We start from the raw sequence: 20,137 nt of genomic DNA on the forward strand, positions 1-20,137 counted from the left end.
AATAGAAATTCGCTTGGCACTATTTCAGAGAAGAGCAAGAGATTTTTTTCCTGGTAATCTCAATTAGTATTTATTGCTCAACTAACATCACTTAAAGTAACAGTTTAACCAATCATAACCACATTGCTGATTTGCAGCCTTATGCACAAAGTTGCCGTCGAGTTCCCTATATCTAATTTTGGTTACATTTCAAAGGTACAGTTGTCTGTAGAGTGTTTTGGCTTTTTCTTGAAATCATGAAAGAGTGTGGAAATGTAAATTTTCACTTCATTATTGAAGATGATAATTCAGCACTAACTGCCGGCCTATGTGCTAAATCTGTTTGTTGACTTGGACCCAGATCTCTAGCAGTAAGTACTAGTCATCATTGAATGGCAGCTTCTCATTAATTTGAAAGAACCTTTGGTTAGTAAGGATGTATCAATCTCTAATTTTAAATTGCTAACTGAGTTAGCAACTATTGCTTTTTGTAGGAGGGAAATCTACACTTCAACCACACAACCACTAACCTGATGTAACTGCACCGTGTAATGAGTTGACCTGTACGATCGGTATGCAAGACAGGTTTTTCACTGTACCTTGGTACAAGTGACACTAATAAACCAATACCAATACCAAGTGTTTTGTAACATCTCTCCTGAATAGTTTGACTCTGATTTTTATTCCCATATCCTAGATTTCACCACTATGTGGATAAAGTTTCTCTGCATCGACTCTTCTTAAAGTCCTAAAATGTAAATAACCCCTCACTTCCTATATTCCAGAAAATGCAACCCAGATTTTATAAACAGCACTTAGTCAAACCCTTGTAACTCTGGTGACGTTCTGGTGAATTTGAGCTGCACCTCTCTGTAGGTCAATTTATTCTTCTCTAAGTTGTAGTGCTTGGATGTGAAAGCCTTACTTACCCCAGGTGTAATTTACACAGGAATTTGTGTAGCTGTAGCATAGCAAAATTCTTTCTCTTCATATTATACCCTACAGGTTGTATAAAAGAAACTGAAAAAGGTTAGACTTAGTGGCAATAGTGCAGAAAGAAGCAGAATTCACCTTTCAGATTGATGACCTTTCAGGAGAACAAACAAAAGGTCCCTGATGTGAAGTGTTAATTCTTTTTCTCTCTCAGCAGCTGCTTCCTGACTGCTATCTCCACAATTTCCTGTTTTTGTTTCAGATTTTCAGCATCTGCTGCACTTTGATATTGTATGACTTTTTATTGACAATTTATTTGAATCAGACCATCACTTTTAAACAATCTGTCGACATGGAGCTTCAATGTTCAGAGCTTTTTACCATTTAAAAAAAAACTCTGTATCCCTTTTTGTTGGCATTTAGCTGTAACGCAATGTATCAGTTGTTTTGCCCGTACACGCAATCTGTCAATCTCTTGCTGTTAATTTTATCTTCCTACCTAACTATTTGTCATTGGCAGACTCAGTATTGTGTTATCTAAGTCATTAATAAATATAGTGCGTAGTTGAAACCCCAGCACAGAAACTTGTGAAGCGCTAGTCACTTTCTAACAACCTGAGTACACACTAACTATTCTTACATTGTCTTTGTATTATTAGGCACTACAATCAGACTAATTTTTTTAAATGCAGAATGAGTCTGAAACTCAAACCTGGGCATCCATGAGGCACGTGGACCATCTGTAACAACAGAATTGTATTCTACCACAATCCATTACCTCAGAACCTAGCATATCCCTCCTTCCAGTCAGCCGACTAACCCAGGTCCATTGAGGAATGTAGAAGGGCATGCTCGGTGCAGTATAGACACCAGCAAAGCAAAGCTACAACATGTGGTAAGCAGCGAAAATAGTCTGCAATGGATCGAGCTAAGTGATCATCCAACCAAGGAATCAGATCAAAGATTCACAGTCCAGCAACATCTAGTTGGGAACGGTGAATGAGCCGTTAAACAACTAATGAGAAAAGGAGACACCCAAGAGCATTCCCAGCCTCAAAGTTGGTGGAGCATAACACATAATGACAAAGGATAAGGCTGAAACATTTGCAAAAGTGCTGAATGGATGGTGTTTTACCTTTCTCTTGAGGAACTTGTCATCATAGTAGCCAACCTTTAGTCATTTTAATTCAATCCATGTGATATTAAAAAATGGATAAGAGTACTGGATACAGCAAAGGCTGTGGGATCAGACAACATCCCAGCTTATTACTGAAGACATTCTCCAGAACTAATCATATCTCCAACTAAGTTTCACAGCTACATCAGTGGTTTACATCTGACCTTGTGGAAAATTGCCCATGTATGTCCCATCCACATTAAGCAGGACATTCCGATTTGACACTTGATTCATCTGTAGCCAAAAAACCCAATCAGTCTTTGCCTTGACTCCATTTGATGGCTCAGCCTTCATAACTGTCTAAGATATATAGAATTCCAAAGGTTTATGATTCTCTGAGAGAAGTAAATCCTCCTTGTTTCTCTCTTAAGCCAGCAACTTCTTACTCAGCAACTATGTCCCTTAGTTCTAGATTCCTTAAGGAGAATCTCCTCACAGTATAAACCCTTGTAAAGCACCTTCGGAATCGTAAATGCTTCAGTCGATTCATAGATCCAAAGATGAAAAACACGATGATGCTGCAGGAACTCAGCAGGCCAGGCAGCATCCATGGAGAAAAGCAGGCAGTCAACGTTTCAGGTCAGGATCCTTCTTCAGGACACTCCTGGCCTGCTGAGTTCCTCTGGCATCATAGTGTTTTTAATCTAGATTCCAGCATCTGCAGTCCTTTGTTTCTCATAGATTCAAAGAGCTGTACAGCATGGAAGCAGGCCTTTTGGCCTGACTCGTCCATGCTGACCAAGATGCCTACTATGGTAATCCCATTTGTCTGTGTTTGGTCCACATTCCTCTAAACGTTTCCTATCCATGTACCTGTCCAAATGTCTTTTAAACACTGTAATTGTACCTCTTTCTATCACCTCCTCTGGCAGCTCATTCCATAAACCCACTACCCTTTGTGTGAAAAACCTGCCCCTCAGATGCCCTTTAAATCTCTCCCCCCTCACCTTAAACCTATATCCTCTGGTTTTAGACTCCGCTATTCTGGGGAAAAGGACTGTGACCATCTACCTGATCGCTGTCCCTCATGATTTTATAAACCTCTATAAGGTTATCCCTCAGCTTCCTTTGCTCTAATAGAAACAATCCCAGCCTATCCAATCTCTCTTTTAATAACAACTTTTAAAAGACATTTGGGCAAATGCATGGACAGGAGGGGTTCAGAGGGATATTGGCCAAATGCAGGCAAATGGGACTAGCTTGGTGGGCACCATGGTCGGCATGGATGGGTTGGGCCGAAGGGCCTGTTTCCCTGCTGTATCTTTATGATTCTATGACTCTCCTTATAACTCTAGCCCTCCGGTCCAGGCAACATTCCTATGAATCTTTTATGCACCCTCCCTAGCTTAATCACATCCTTTCCGTACCCTCTCTGCTGCAGCATTCTGCAGTCCCTCCATTTAAACAATGTTTTGCTTTTCTATTCTTACAATCAGAATGAAGTGTTTCGCATTAAACTCCACCTGTAATATTTTGCTCACTTATTCAACCCATCTGCATCCCTTATCAATCTTTTCCTACTCCTCGTGATTTTGTTTCCCACCTATCTTTGTAGCAGCACATAAGGTTTCAATGCTTTTAGTCCCTTCATCCAAATTATTAATATAGAATTGAGACCCAATGTGATCCCTGAGACACCCCTCTAGCTACAGCATGCCAACCTGAAAATGATACATTGCTGTTAACTTTGCTTTCTGTTATCTGATCCTCTGCTAATGTTTGTATATTGTCCCCATGAGCATTTACCATGCTCAATAATATTTTATGTAACGCCTTAGCAAAGAGCTTTTGAAGATAAACATGAACTCTATCTGCTGGTTCCTCTTTGTCCACTCTACTGATTACATCCTCAAAAAATTCTAATTTGACATGATTTCCCTTTCATAAACCATGTTGATTCCGCTTACTTACATTTTAATCTTCTAAATGCCTGCTGTCCAAACGTTTATAATTATCTACAGCAGTCACTCTTTAGCTCTAATAGTTTACATAGTAATTTCTCTATTATGTTAATAGTTTGACGTTCTTCCCTTCTGTTTGCCGCTGAATTTTTACAATTATTGAGATGCTTCTGTGTGAAAACTGATACAAGTGTTTGCTCAATGTCTGTGCTATTTCCTTTTATTAATCCCTCAGTACCATCCTCTCATAGACCAACATTTGCTGTGGATGCCTTGGATGGGCCACTTCCTAAAAGGGTCTTTATTTCCATTGGAAGATATCCTTAAGAATTATTAAATATTCCTTTAAATGTCTGTCACTGCTTACCTGTCTTTTAATTATCTTCCCAATCTACTTTGGCCAATTCTACCTTGATAACTTTATAATATGCTTATTTTAATTTTAAGACACCAATTTCAGATCTAAGTTTCTTTGTCTCAAACTGAATGTGAAATTGTGTCATGTTGTGATCATTCTTCCCTGGTAGTTTCTTTATCAAAAGGTAACTAATTAATCCAATTTTATTACACATGGCCAAATCAAAATTAGCCAGTTACCTTCTTTGTTCTGCAATTTATTGTACTGGAAAATTGTCCCAAATGCACTTCACGAACACTTCCTCAAGATTATGCAAATTTAGTTTATCCAATTGGTATGAAGATTAAAGTTGCCCCTACTTAGGTGGGTAAAGGCAACACATGCATGGGTTGGGGATGGGTCACCTATAAATTCCTCAACCAAGCCAAACCCTGTTTCAACTTGGAAATATGTTGCTGTTCCTTCATTCCTGGATCAAAATCCTGGAACTTCCTACACAGCACCATGAGTGTACCTCCATGGAAGGATTACGATAGTTTAAGAAGGTGGCTCACCAACACCTTCCCGAGGGAAATTAAGGATAGGCGATAAATTTTTAATTACCCCCCCCCCCAAATGAATTAAAATAAGAGAGATTAGGTTAATTTTCTATGTTGTTTTTCTATGTTTAATTTTAGCCATGTGGATAGTACAGTGATGGAGCTAATAAAGCTACTGCCTCACAGCTTCAGAGATCTGGGTCTAATCCTGAACTGGAATGTGGAGTTTCCACATTCTCCGGGTGACTGTGTGAGTTTTTTCTGGGTGTTCCAGTTACCTTCCACATCCCAAAGACATGTGAGATGTTAGATTAGTGTGTCGGTAAGTGCGAGAGTCATGGGAAGTTGATAAGAATGTTGAAGAATAAAATGGAATTAGTGTGGGATTAATGTAAAATGGGCATTTGATAGTCAGCAAGAATTTGATGGGCTGAAGGGCCTGATTCTGTGCTACATCTGCCTACCACCCTTTGACTCATGGGGAATTTTATTGATTATCATAGATGCTTTCCTACCCAGTACTCAAAGTATTCAATTTGTTATGTAAAAGTCCAATAGTCTACTATACGGTTGTTTAGAAATTCTGATGGTTCAGCCGCTGGCTCTCTGGATCCTGTCTCCCACGCTTTTAAACTCACTGGGGTCCATTTGCCATGGTTCCTTTAAATTCGCTAGGATCCTGTTTCCTCCGCTCATGGAGTAACGAAGATGCACAGCACAGAAACTGTCCCTTCGGCTCACCATGTCAATGCTGATCTTTTTGCCCATCTGTACCAATTCTACTTGCCCACATTAAGACTGTATCCTTTGAGATCCTGCCTACTTTGGTGTCTATCTAAATGCCTCTTAAACATAGTAATTGTATCATATTCCACCACCTCCTTCGGCAGTGTGTTACAGCTATTAATCACTTTCTGTGTAAAAGAAAAACACTTTACCCCTCAGATTCCCTTTAAAACTCCTTCTCTCACCTTACACCCACACCTTCTTGTTTTTGATACCCCTATCATGGGAAAAAGATTTTGACTATCTCCCTTAGCTGTGCTTCTCGTTATCTTGTATACTTCTATCAGTTCACCCCTTGGCCTCCATCGCTCCAAGGAAAACAATCCCAGTTTATCTGATCTCTCCCCATAGCTAAAGTCCTTCAATCCAGGCAACATTCTGGTGAATCTCCTCTGCAGGCTCTCAAGGTTATTCACATCCTTCCTATGGCTCCCTTTAAACTTATAATGTTTCACTGGAAAATTTATTATGCTGCTGTATAACATCCATAAAAAAAGTAAATGTAAACTATTGCAACTTAATAGGCGTAATATCCAGTAGCCTGGAAAATCTGCCAGTCTGGCACTACCAAAATCCCGAGAGTTCAGATTATTAGAATTTTACTGCAGTTAGATGTAATCTACCCTCTATGTTGGCACTCTAACAATTAAACTTCTCACTGCTTTTCAGTTCTTAATAGTGAATTCCAATAATTTTGTAAAAGATTTTAGATAAATTGTTAATATTTCTGCCTTCTCTCATCTTTGATACTTTCCCATATAGAATTGACCTTACAGTAAGTGCTTTAGTTTCTTGCTGTGTATGCATTTAAATACGCTTATCACTATCCTGCTTGTGGTCTGTCCACAATAACTAGGACTAATCCCAGCTGAAGTAAGCTGATTGAATGTTCACATTTTGTTGCATATTCACACCTAATGTTTTTTTTTCTGTCCAGTATAAAAAGGTTTTGAAACATGTTGTACAAGTACAAAAAGTGTGACTTGCTTTCAACTTGCCGTGGGTAGGTGCAGCCCTACAAACAGAATTTTCAAATTTGAAGATCGTATTTGGAAAGTTAAGATGGTTCTGATATTAATAGTTGAACTGTGTGTGAGTGTTGATTGGTACAGGTTCCCAGCATTAATGAAAGTTTAAAATTAGATAAGATTGTCACATCACAAACAGGGCAAGCAAATAGAATAGAGCAGGATTTCCTAGTGGTTTTAGCACATCTCTCCCACTGTTTTGCACCATCTATTGTGATCATGCTATTCTGCAATGCAATATCATCAGGTCAGTTCATGAGATGTGCTTTTATAACATAGCTCTGCAGTTGAATTTTATACTCTTATGCATAAAAAAGAGGGCTTATTCTCTTCTGTGAGTTGCACTTTTGTTTCTTTAAGCAGTTCAGCAGTAAATGATTAAAGTACCTTTGGGACATGTTAAGACATAAGTACAATGGGTGAACAGTGAAATGCAGGCAATGGTACATCTGGCAAACCCAATTTGCACACCACAAAGCCCTATAACCAAAAACGATTGAATGATTAGATTATCTGTTTTTTATAGTGCTTTTTGAGGGGAAAATATTGGCCAGAACACAGCAGAATTCTCTGCTTGTCATCACATGGTTTCACAGAGTATTTTATCTTTACTTTAGCATGGCCCTCATCTAATATCTTACCGAAAATGAGCAAGTGTTAAATATACATACAAGAAAACATTGCCAATCAGATAAGAAGTGCAGAAGAAATACATCTTCAGTTAATCTCATTAATGTAAATAGTAGTTTAAAAGCTTAGTTATGGTACAGGACCAACAAGCCTCCAGTTTAGTGCACAAGTACCATGGTACAATAATGAGATCTAATTATTTGTAGCCCAGCTCCAGAGCATATTGACCATTATTCTGAGAAAAACAAAACTAATCACTAGTATTGTTCCAGAAATGATAATGTGAGCAAGTCAGTGACGTACTAAAGATAGTTTTGACACTGTTGCCCAAAAAAAGTATGTTGAACACTAATTACACAGCATTTGAGGCTTCCCAGCCTCTGACGCTTTGACAGGTAATTCAATTTGAAAGTCACCTGTTGTTTTTGCCCAAGAGACAATGATTATGTGTGAGCGTTGACAGTGAATGCAGGCAGTTCATTTATTTATAGGAAGCATCAATCCCAACTAGGTTCACAGTTGGCACTATGTCTTCATCTGCCTAGATAATGGCAGATTACCTAAACCCCTCTAAATTGCTCTGTCTTTTTTTCTCACTCTTTCTGGATGTTCTTAAAATCTACCCTTTGACCTTACTTGCCCCCATCCCCATTTATGGCTATCATTTTTGTTTATAGATAACGGAAGTTACTATGAGCTCTCAATGCACCATCACATAACAGCTTTAAGTCTAATCTATGATTACAGTTAATTATCATCATTGTTCTTTTAAAGTTGTACCTTTTAATTTATCTTACCTTTTTCCTGAACAAAGTGTATCACATCATATTTAAGCATTAAGTTTCTTCTGTCATTTTTTAGTGGCCTCCTCTTTGTTCACTATATACTTCTGATTTTCATGGTATCTGCAAACTCTGAAATTATTCCCCACGTACCCAAGACCAGGACATTTATTTATGTAGTAGTTACAGCAGAAATTCCTGGGGGGGGACACCATGGCACTGTTCCCTCCAATCTGAGAAGCAACTGGTCACCACCCTGCCTACCACCTGCTTTCTTATTCCTGGTCAATTTTATTAATTCACATGACAGTGACCCTCAGTTTCACGAGCTTCAATTTTGCTAATGTGCCTATTGGTCTACTAAATTAGAAAGTTCATTATCAATTGCTTTTTGATTTCTGCTACATCAGTACACAACCCTCATCAACCTTTTATTTCAGTAATAAAATTGAATGCAATTATCTTCAAATTGACCTATGCTGGCTTTCATTTATTAGCTTATATTTTTCCAAATGCCAATTCATTTTGTTCCAGAAAACTATCCCTAAAACATTCCCCTATATTATGCTGAGACCTATACATCTTCCCTTTTTCTAAACACGGTAGCATTAGCCTTCAGTATTCTGGCATTGCTTACATAACCCTAGCATGCATCCCATCATCTCTCATTGGCTCACCATTTCTTGAACTATCCTTGCAATATTTATATATAAATAAAAAGGTGTCCTTTTCTGTTAGTGTTAAGCTAATCACTGCTCATACTCCCTTTGTCTCCCTTTTTTTCTTCTCTGCATTTTTCTTATTCAGCTTAATTACTGAGTGGTGAATCTGATATTTATTACAGACCTTCTGCTGTTTTATTTAGCCAACCAGGGAGCACTCAACTAGTGAGCACTAATTTTTGATATCTTTGTTTTCCACTTGATCAGTACGTCCTCAATGACATTTAAGGTCTGTGTTTAAGCAGAGGATTTTCGATTATAAGTTATAAGTCAGTGTCTAAGCAGTGAAAATGTTCTGTGTTCGGGAAGGTATATGGTCCTTCTTTTGAGGTCTTTTTTTTGTTTATTTGCTGGAGTGGCAGAATTTCTTTACTGAGCTGTGTAATTAGGATTATAAAGTTGTGTAATAAAGACACAGTATTCCACAAATCAGGAAACATTTGTGGAGGTTGTAGCAGAGTTAATGTTTCAGCAAAGGTCATCATCTGGAAACATTAACTATGGTTCTTTCTCCATGGACACTGCTTGGAGATCACTCTCTGTCTTTTCAGTATATTCTATTTTTGTTTCATTTCTAGCATCTTGGTGTATTTTTCTGAGGAAGTGATCTGTAGGGATCTTAAGCTGACAAATCAAAACCATGGTTTAAAAAAAAGGCTGGAAGAATGTTAACCTTTGTACTCTAAGGAGCATAGTCCCAGATTCTCCAGCCTTTCCCCATATGTCATTCATCCTTGCAACCATACCAGTAAATCATAACTGGACCCTCCATGGCATTCAGTTTGTTCCTAGTGTCCTGGAAACGTGCATAATAGTCAAGTGGTGACCTCAATGCATTGGAAAATGTTCAACATAACTTCCTTACTACTGCTCTGTTATTGAAGCGCAAGGCTCTGCACTTTTTTTTAAAAAACTGCTTTTTCAACCTGTCTTACCCTACCACTTCAATGATTTATACACATACTCACCTAGCTCTCTGTTCCTGCATCCCTGTTAAATTTGTACACTTTATATGATATTGTCCCTTTTTTTTCCTACCACTATATAGCACTTTGCACTTAATGGCATTAAATTTAATCTCGTCACTCATTTGGTAATTTTACCATCTTATCTGTGTCCTCTCAAAGTCCACTGCTGTTCTTCTCGCTGTTTGCTTTACCTTTGCTCTCTAGCTGCAAATTGTGAAATTGTTATTTATATCAAAAGTCAGTGGTGTGGGAATTAATGCCTGGGAACATCATTGTCAGCTTTCCTCTCATTTGATAAACAGTTGTTCAAGACTGTTTTCTGTCCCTAAGCCAATTTCTTGTCCTTCCTCTTACTGTCCCTTTTCTTCGATGGGCTGACAGGCCTGTTGTGTGACACTTTATTAGATACCATTAAGAAGTCTATATGTAGTACATCAATCCCATTTCCTTCATGAACTATCTCAAACCTCTTCAATAAATTAATTAAGCCTTTTGATTTGCTACTTTGTGTATAATTTATGTTTAATTTATGTTTTTCTTGTGAATGCTGCTTATCTGATGCTGTGTGCCTGTGATGCTGCTGCAAGTAAGTTTTTCATTGCACCCGTGCACACATGGACTTGTGCATGTGACCGTAAACTGGACTTTGACTTTTTTAAAAATAATCCATGCATGTCCAGGTGATGTGTTAATATTGTTCCAAATGATTGTTTCCAGAAACTTCTCCAGTGCTATCTAGTGGTTACCAGCAGCAAGTACATGCTCAGGTTTCTGATTACATGGGAGATTTTTATTCCAAATGTTTACATAATGTACACAATCTCAATTTGCAAATTACAGAAAACTGCAGAACTAAGGAAATGATCCTGGCATTCTCACACATGTGGGATTTCAGTTCTGTGAGTGCGATGTTGCACATGATAGTTCCATGCAGCTAAAGCGATGAGGAATATTGATTACATTTATTTCCCAGTAAACGTGATATAAATTTCTCTTTGAAAGTGTGGCATAAGTGGAGACTATGCTGATTGTGCATACTGATTTCTTTTCTGAACAGTTTATTGCTTTGTGAAAACCTGTTGCAAAAGTACTGCTTTTGTTCCTGCCATCCAAACCCCTAGAGAATGCATATTATGCTGATGTTAAATTGGCATCAGGAGTTTTGTAGAATGAGCTAACTGTACCAGACTTTCACATTTGCCTCTAATATGTCACAGACCGTCCTGCACCCCAGTTGCATTTGCAGGTCTGACATCTCACGTGTGGTGAGTGACATTAGTGCTGTGATAACTTACTGAAATTGAATCATGTAGTCAAATGATACGAGTTATAATAGCAGGTTTATTAGTCCCAAAAGGGCCATGTAAAATACGTACCCAGTGCTGTCAGGATTTTTGCTAATGTTGATGTAAATACAGAATTTGTGAGTTTGTAATGTTGAATACAGCCAGGATGCCCAAATAGTAACCTAAAGTGTGACTTTTCAATCTGGCCTTGACATGCCCTTGAAATATTTGTTATAAATTGGCTGTTAAGACAGCTTTTCATTCCTTACCGTTTCAATGAATGATCAGTAATGGTTCTGAAATCTTCCCTACTGAATTAAAACACTTCTACTAATTGCACATAATGCTCATTCCAGTAATATTACATCGGTATTACTACATTAACACCTATTTGCAGTTCCATTCAGTTAATGGGTGTGTGCCTTTCTAATGCTTGTCATCTGCCCATAAAAGCTTATTACCATCAGAGTAACACTTCATGAAGCATTTATACCCAAGTCATTAAAGAATAGTTTGTTTGAGAGAGATAAAAGCAAGCAGTGTTGAAGAATCTTGGTTGCTATATAACAGCACAAATACAAGCAGGTTTTTGCTCCTTAAAGCCGCCTTGTTATTGTTAGTAAGATCATGGTTGATCTACCTCAACTCTATCTTCCTGGACAATTCCTCATAAGCAGTTATTCCTTTTGTATCAAAATACCTGTGATTCTATGTTTTGAATCTACTAAACAGTCATTCCTCTCTAGAGTAGAGAATTTAAAAGATTCACAATCATTGAGTGCAGATATTCCTCTTTGTCTCAGAGTTAAGTGGCTGATTTCTTATTTTAAAACATTAATTCTTAGTTCTAGACTCTGCAGCCAAAGGAATTATCCTCTTGGCATAATTTTTTCTATCTGAGGCCATTCCAAATTTCATATATTTTAATGCAGTACTTTCCTCTTTTTAAATTCTAAGAAATATAGGCCTACTCTAATCAATTTTTCCATATATGGCAATCGCTCATCCTCAGGATATACTGTATATAGTGAAGCTTTGTTGCACTCTATCTAAGGCAGGTATGTCCTTCCTTCACTAAAGGACTTAAAGCTTTACATGTAAGTAAGGTATGGTCTCCTCAAGGCTCAATATAATTGCAGTAAGACTTCTTGTAGTCCAGTCCTTTGCAATTACCTTTCTATTTGCTTACTATAACTGTTTGTTAACTTTGTTCATGACAATATCCAGGTCCGTTTGAATACAAGATTTCCCAGTCTCCCTCATTTTAAAATAAATCTTTTTCCTACCTAAGTGGGTAACTTCATGTTATATTCCATCTGCCGTTTTCTCTCTCCCTCACCCCGTATTTTTTTCCTGCCTTTTTGTGCCCTCCTTACAGCTTGCTCTCTCCAACAGCATTTCAATTGGCTCCATCATCTAATTTACTGATATAGATTGTCAATAGTTCAACCCCAAACAGTAATTTGTTTATTCTTAATTTCTCTGATCTGTGCATTAATCAGCCTTAAGTCTTCATCAGTATGTTATCCTGGAAACCGTGAAATTGGACAGTTTCTTGTGTGGCACCTTACTAGATGATTTTGATAATCCAAATATACAACACCATAATACTCCCTTATGTACTGTGCTAGTTACCTTAACCAGTTCCTCCCACAGCTTGCATAGTTTGCTTTGTTCAGATTTAGAACCCTAGTTTCAGACTTAACTAAATCACTTCCAAAGTTCAATATAAAAAATGTTATCAAATTAAAAACCCCAGAGAACCTTTTGCTGCAAGACTGTCAATTAGCCCAAGCCATAGCACAAAGCATTTATCTAGAAAACACTAGACTATGTTTCACTTCAACTTTCCCCACACCATTACTACAAATTTGGTTTGTCCAGTCTTTGCAAAGATTTTCCCTCATGAATACAGCTTTGTCCTGGTTATGTGCCCCAATTAATTTCCTGATTTGCATTTTGCTCAAAACTACCCCCACCAATATTTCTGATCATTATCGTTTTTTTAACTACATTCAAACATTCTATATCGAGGTTTCAAGCTAAAATCCTTTGTCTATTATCTTTAATATATATTTTATTCTACAACCATTCCTTTTCTATCTTTTAGCTATCCTTATAAAATCAAGCATCCTAAAATGTTAGCTTCCAGCTTTAGTCACTTTACCAATATGTCACCTTAACTTATGATTATTAGTCTTTTCTGTGATGTTGTTGTGGTCACTAATGCCCTATTAATTTTATTAAGCCTTTATTTCTTCCTCACCCATTATGTTTAGTTTTACCCAAATTATTCTTCTCAGGCAGTCCCTTGGGGTGGAGGACAATTATCTGCCTCTCCAGTTCTGTGGGTACTGGGGTTCCTAAGGAAGCCAATATTCAATCAGCAGATTCTGCCACAGGTGGAATAGAAGGTGTTCAATGAGGCAAATGGGTCAGTAGTTGGGGGATAGTCCTCTTATTTTTGGCTTTTTCACTGGTTTTCTGTATACTTAACAAAAAGACTTAAGGTTCTCAGTGCCATAGCCCATAAATTCCTATGAATAGGTGAGATTTCTCATGGAGGTTTTGAGAACATCCTAGCAGGATTTCCTTTGTCCTCCTGGTAATCTGTGGCTGTGTCGGAGCTATGAGAAGAATGCCTTTTTCAGGCGCTTGTTCATGAAAGTGATGTGATCCACCCACTGGAGCCAGCTGAGTGTTATTAGAGCTTCCATGCTAAGGATATAGGCCTCGAAGGGGATACTGATGTGGTTTGTGTGATCTGCCACTGGATTCCAAAGTTTTTACAGAGCAGCAGTTCTGGTACCTCCCCATGGTTTGAGATACTTGCTGTAGATTGTTCACATGTCTGAGGCATGTGTGAGTATTGTGTGTTGAGCTTGAAGTCTTGATCTTTGAAATTGCTTTGTCATGATCACAACTCTGCTAGAGCACAGAAGGTGGAGGTGAATTTCATTATCAGATTCTGTCTGCATTGAAAAGGCTCCTGAGATATAGGAAGTGGTCCATATTTTCCAAGGTCTTATTGTGGTCCTTTATTGACAGGGTTGAGTAGTGTTGCAAGCAGGGCCAGGATTTTGTTTTATGGATTCTGCTCCACTGCACAGCTTTGACTTCTACTGCTTTTAATTTCCTGCTTGTAACTCTTCATTAGTTCACTATATATTTTACATTAGCACAACAAACTGATCTATTGGGCATCCCATGAATGATTCTCATGAGGTAGCTAATACCTACTAGTTTAGTTGCTTTCAGTGCATTACCAGACTATTGCTTCCAAATTCACTCTGACCAAATCTTTTGTCTTCAGATCAACATTACTTCTATGCAATACAAGGTTTTTAAATATTCATCCCCTGCTCATGTCAGGGATTTTAAAGGCTTTCTTTCAGTACTTAGAAGAGAGGATGAGCACTTCTTTCAATCTTCATTTTCCACATTTTAAATAATTTTCTCATAGTCAAAATTTGTACATATTCTAATGTGGATGTGGTGAATAAAATGGTAAAAGCCTTACAATGGCCTCTTTTTTTTAATCTTTCCATCTACTCAATCCATTTCTCTCATTCTCATCCCATTCCGTTAACTTTTCCTTCCATCTCTCTGGGTGTGGTTGCATGAGTACAGTCCTATGCCTTGTTCACATTCTTCCCATGTGAGTTAGAATAATGAGTACTTGGATAACATCAAACCTGAACAGGGTCATGAACTTGACTCAACATTCTGTGTCTTTCTCACATGCACCTACACATGCATGCTTTGCACAATGGGGATCTAAAGCTCATTGCTTGATCCTGCTGTGATGTCTGTAATGAGCTGTCATTATTTTGGCTGATGGGAGCTAATTCAGCAAGAGAAGAGGTAACATAGTAAACCATTATGTCTTGGTTCTCACTTCAATTCAATTCTGACAGAACAGGGAGCAGTTTTCAGAACCTTTTAGATATATCTAGAAGGTAAGTGCTGCACAAGTATCTTAACTGGCCTATGTTCCTTGTAATAATTGAACAGCATAATGGGATGCTTTTATGAATATTGTACCACAGAAGCATGGTGATACAACTGATATGATATAATATTTACTGACAGCTCAGATTGTTGTACTGAAGGAGCTAAACTCCTCTTCACAGACTCAACTTACCTGTTAAGGGAATCCAGTGTCACATTTTTTTTAAATGACCTGACCATGGAAGGTACAGTAGAATTGATTACATGTTCTTTGCATTGTATCGATAGCCCTCAAATTCAGATCCTTTTGCTGCTTCCGGCTCGGGCCAGTTTGGTGGGCAAGGATTCACTGATGACCCTTTTCAAAATAAACAGGATACCCCAGCACTGCCTCCAAAGAAAAGTGTACCCCCACGGCCTAAAGCGCCGCCTAGTGGTAAGTTGAATTGTCTTATTGGTAAGTGTTCAAATAATTACCTAGTATTTCACAATATCAGTCTGATTTCATATTCATGAACTATACAATGTTTTTTGGGGCTGTTTAGTGTGTTTCATATTTTTAACCTGATATAGAATAAGAACACTGCACAGTCAATAAAAATCAGAATTAGTCAGAACAGTTATTTTTAATTTCAGTTACATTTGTTTTTTGCTATTTTTAGTAGTTAGTTTCCCATGGGTGCCATGTTGACATTTGCAAAGTGGATGGGTGCAGGTTGACATTTGTAGCTCTTCCTAAGATGAGTACTTTTTTTCTTAGCAAGTGCTGAGTAGACCTTGCCATAAAAAAGGAAGAAAAAAAATTGAAGGCATCTCATCATTTTGTTGCATTTATGTCCAAACACTACATTATCACATGTCCCAAGTTGCTACTCATACAGTGAAGTAAATGGTGCTGTTTTGTGAGTGGCTATATCTCAGCATCAGTGAGTAATAGCAGGAGAACATCTTGCTCCATTTTGTATAATCTGCAGGTTTAGATATCTGCTGGAAGAGATGGTGGAGCCTCATTGCAGTCTGGTACCATGCTGAAATACCCAGCTCAAATTGCAGGGCGAAATCGATCCCTGTCCACCTCTCATCACCTCCTGCCAGTTGAGCCCAGTTGGTTCCTGAGAACCAATAGTAGAGAGCCTAGGAGTGTATGCTTACAAATCTTCGAAGGTGGCAGAGTAAGTTGAAAAAGTTTTTGGTATCCTTGGCTTTATTATTAGAGGAATGAAGTACAAAAGCAAGGGACTTGCGCCAACTTGTAACTTGTTGGTCAGGCTCTAACTGGATACCACATACTAGGAAGTATTTATCAAAGCAGTACAGAGGATGAGAAGTTTTGGTTATGCATTAGAGAGATTGGGATTGCTGCCCTGTGAGCAGAGGCTGAAAGAAGGCGATTGATGGAGGAGTTCAAAGTAACGAAGCACAACTAAGGAGAACTAGTGCCAGAAGAGTCAGTAATCAGAGGAGACAGATCTAAGGTAGATGGCAAAAGAGGCAGATGTGAGATGTGGAGAAACTTTTTGCGGCTAGTAGTGATCTGGAATACTCTGCCTGCATACGTAGTGGAAGCAGATTCACTAACAGCTCTTAATAGGAAATTGGATAAACAAAGAAGATGATCTTGCAGGGATACAGGAAAAGATCGGGAAAATAAGATAAAATGGATGGTCCGGTCAAGCAGCCAATGAAACTACTAGAGGTGAATGGTGTTCTTCACATGGCAGTGAATTATTTTAATTCCATGATGTATCTTCCTGAAATGTAAGATTAGACTTCGCATGTACCAGGCAACCTTAACCAAATCATCCAGGATAATAAGAGAAGTGCAGTACACCCTTGTTGAGGTGAGACAAAAAAAGAGAAAGGGCAGACACAATCACTTTTGGAACAAGAGTAAATTGTTCTGTCTCTTGAGCTTGTTTTTTCCAGTTAGTCCTTAGTTCCATCAAAGCATCTTAGTTTCTTATTTTTTAATACCCTTGCCTACCATAATCCATCAAACTCAATGTAGAAAGTTTTGATTGAAATAACTTCCAAAGCTTTTTCTGGGCAGTTGGAGTGTACCTCTACTCAATCAATTCCTTTAATTCTGTTTTGGGTAAACAGATAGTGCCAGATATAAACTTGCTGGGGATATTGTATAGACCCCCTCAGGCTGGCGTGAAAGTGCTGATGAGGTGAGGTAAGAAAGGTAACAAGTAGTAGATCAACTATAGTAGTTGGAGATTTAACCTACCAATAATTAATTAGGATGAAATTGTCTCAACTCGGGGATGGATTTTCCATAGTTAGTGAATGACAGTTCATAACCCACTTTATTAAAAAAAACAATAAGGGGAGGAAACATTCTGGATGTAATTCTGATTAACAGGGGTACTGAAATCTCCAGACCAAAGGTGGCTAAAGTGCCAGTATCAGAATGTGGAGATAGAAGAGACTGCAGATGCTGGAATCTTGAGCAAAAAAAAACAAATGCTGGAGGAACTCAACGGGTCAGGCAGCATCTGTGGAGGGAAATGGACAGTTAAAGTTTTAGGTTGAGACCCTTCATCTAGACTGAATCTGAATGTAATCGTGTTTGAGATTACAAATTAGTGCTTACTAAATCTAAACAAAACGTCTAACTGCATACGTAGCATCTTGTCAGTGTGAATCTAGCATGTTTATCTACAATTTGGAGAGTGGGGGACCAATGAACTTCCTTCAAAAACATGGTGCCGAATGCAGCAGTTGAAAATGTACACAAGAAAATCAAGGTGCTAAGCTTAATGTACTCTTGCCTGGATCAGCAAGAATATCATACGACAAAGTACAAGAAATTATTTGGCTATGAAGGAAAGTGGTACAAAAACCGAGATGATTTCAATATTTAGAGCCGTTGTTTAAAATAAGTGACAAAGAAAATGCTTGAATTGAAAATAGCAAGAGAAGTGATTTTTTTTGGTATAGCCAAAGGAAAGGTGACAAAATGTCTCCATAAGTAGTAGGGTGGGGGCAGGACAAATGATGCTACAGATGTGCTCAATAAGAACTTTGTCTTGGCATTTAGCAGATGACTAGCTGGATATGGAATTAAAGAGCAGTGCAGTGCAGAGGTGATGTGAAACACTACTCATGATACTGCTTCAGGGGATTGGTAGACTTGTGGTTATGTTGCAGGATTAGTAGTTCAGTGGCCTTGGAGAAATTAAATTCACTGAATATGGAATAAGAATATTGTATTAAGTTCACTAAGATTCTTTAGTTCTTCCTTGGCCTAGGCCATTTGTCACTCTTGCCAGTCTGGTGTATTAAGGATAATTATGCACAACAGGGACTCTGTTGGCCCATGTAAGCAACTTGCCACAACTTCTTAAGCAGTTAGGGTTGTACAATAAATACACCATCCCAACCCACATCCATATCTTGTGAATGAAGAAGAATGTAAAGAAATCTCAGAATGGCTAAGCACAAATCTTCCAGAACTCATCAAAGAAAGAAGGAACTCATTGAGAAGAAAGAAGGCAAACTGTTTAAAGTTGCTTGTGCCAATGCTCCATAACAGAATCATAGAATGATCCCAATTATAGGAAGAGAACATTTAACCTGTTGGGCCGGTTTTGGCTCATTTAGTAGTGCTTTTCTTTGGTTCACCCCTCATTTTCCCAGTATATGGGAAGGCAGCAAATCATTGACTTCTTTAAATCCCAGCATGTTGGTGTATTGTTATTAATCAGTATATCCTGCATATAGATAAATAAGGTAATTTTTTTAATGTCTTGCCTTTGAAAAATAACAGAATAGATATCGCATAGTGCTATATACGTATTAGTAAATTTACGTTGGAGATGAAACACGCAAGCAAACATAACTGGATGTACTTCAGATTTTCAGAAAATAAAACTCTAGCATTATACTTCCATCCTCAAATATTTAGTGAAAACATCTTAATCTCTTCTGTAAATAGTTTAGAGAGTGGTCTGTACATGATGATGGAATTCAAAATTAGAATCCAATACCTTATTTTGTAACAAATCCTTTTATCTTGGCCCTGGTTTTCCATCTTGTCAAAAGCTCTGCCAGTGTTGATATATTTGTGGTTCCTTTTCCTTGATGAGAGATGGTCATTGGCTTCATCTAGTGGGCTGCCAACATGTATGGCTGAGGTCACTATCATTACCTTAACCACAGTTTCTGCCCATTTCCACTTATGCTGTTAAGCAGCAGAAAGCTTCATTACCTGTTAACTTTTTACTATTTGTCTTCAGTGTACTCTGTATTTTGCAATGATCTTAACCCATGTTAAAATTAGAAATAATGTTCCTTTTTCAAGTGGTGTTTGGAGATGTGAACGGAAATGGGCACGGAATGGCATTGCTAAAACGAAATTGGAAAAAGGATGTGAAAGGGGAAACCTTTGCATTTGTGTGTGAACAAGAACATGCTTCCCAAAGAAAAATGCAAAACAGCCACAAATGATTGGCATATCTGCTCTAAATACTTTCTCGCATAAAACAAATGTTCTTTTATTAGTTTGATGTAATGTTTTTGACCTCATCTCGTACCTTCTGAGTCCATGAAATTTTGAAATTGGTCAGTGGTTGAAATTGGTCTCAATTTTGTGTGATCAAAGGGTGTTCTATTAGTTGGTATTTGGTAGTACCATTATATCTGTTCATTAAAACCACTCATTTGTAGAAAGTGACCTGTGATAAAGCATGTCATGGCAGAAATATCATTTGAAGCCAAGGAACTGTCATGTCTTTAATATGTTTGTCTTTCTAGAAGGGAAGGACACTGGAACTGGGAATGGGGTATGTTTCTAGATTTGATACTCAAAGGTGGCAGGTCAGAAAAAGTTCACTACTCGCAGCTGATTGGTACAAAATGGGGCAAGTCCTGTAATTTCATTTATTGTGTAGTATTATTTATTTTTCTTAATAACCTTTACAAGCAATGGAGAGAGGAAATGCATTAGAACCTATAGAAATTGAATAATGAGCATTCATTGACAGTGCCAAATAACTTAGATTGTAAATAGATATAGAACTATCCTTTGAAATCATGGACATCTGCAAATTACTAAACACAACCTGCCTTAATTGAATTAAACTTGTTTAC

The 20,137-nt window shown here is 37.9% G+C and overlaps 1 protein-coding gene across 6 annotated transcripts in view; it reads left to right on the forward strand.

Annotated features, from left to right (window-relative positions):
- Positions 1 to 20,137, forward strand: part of eps15l1a (epidermal growth factor receptor pathway substrate 15-like 1a) — a 264,285-nt gene that overhangs the window by 163,672 nt on the left and 80,476 nt on the right. For 5 of the 6 annotated variants that reach the window (XM_052037612.1, XM_052037608.1, XM_052037609.1 and 2 more), the window contains exon 22: positions 15,329 to 15,476. The exons of the other annotated variant lie outside the window; for it this stretch is intronic. In XM_052037612.1, the coding sequence (XP_051893572.1) occupies positions 15,329 to 15,476 (148 nt within the window). The remainder of the gene's footprint in view (positions 1 to 15,328; positions 15,477 to 20,137) is intronic. 6 annotated transcript variants of the gene reach the window in all.

The sequence above is a fragment of the Pristis pectinata genome, chromosome 24, assembly GCF_009764475.1.
Source record: "Pristis pectinata isolate sPriPec2 chromosome 24, sPriPec2.1.pri, whole genome shotgun sequence".
NCBI classification, from domain to species: domain Eukaryota; kingdom Metazoa; phylum Chordata; class Chondrichthyes; order Rhinopristiformes; family Pristidae; genus Pristis; species Pristis pectinata.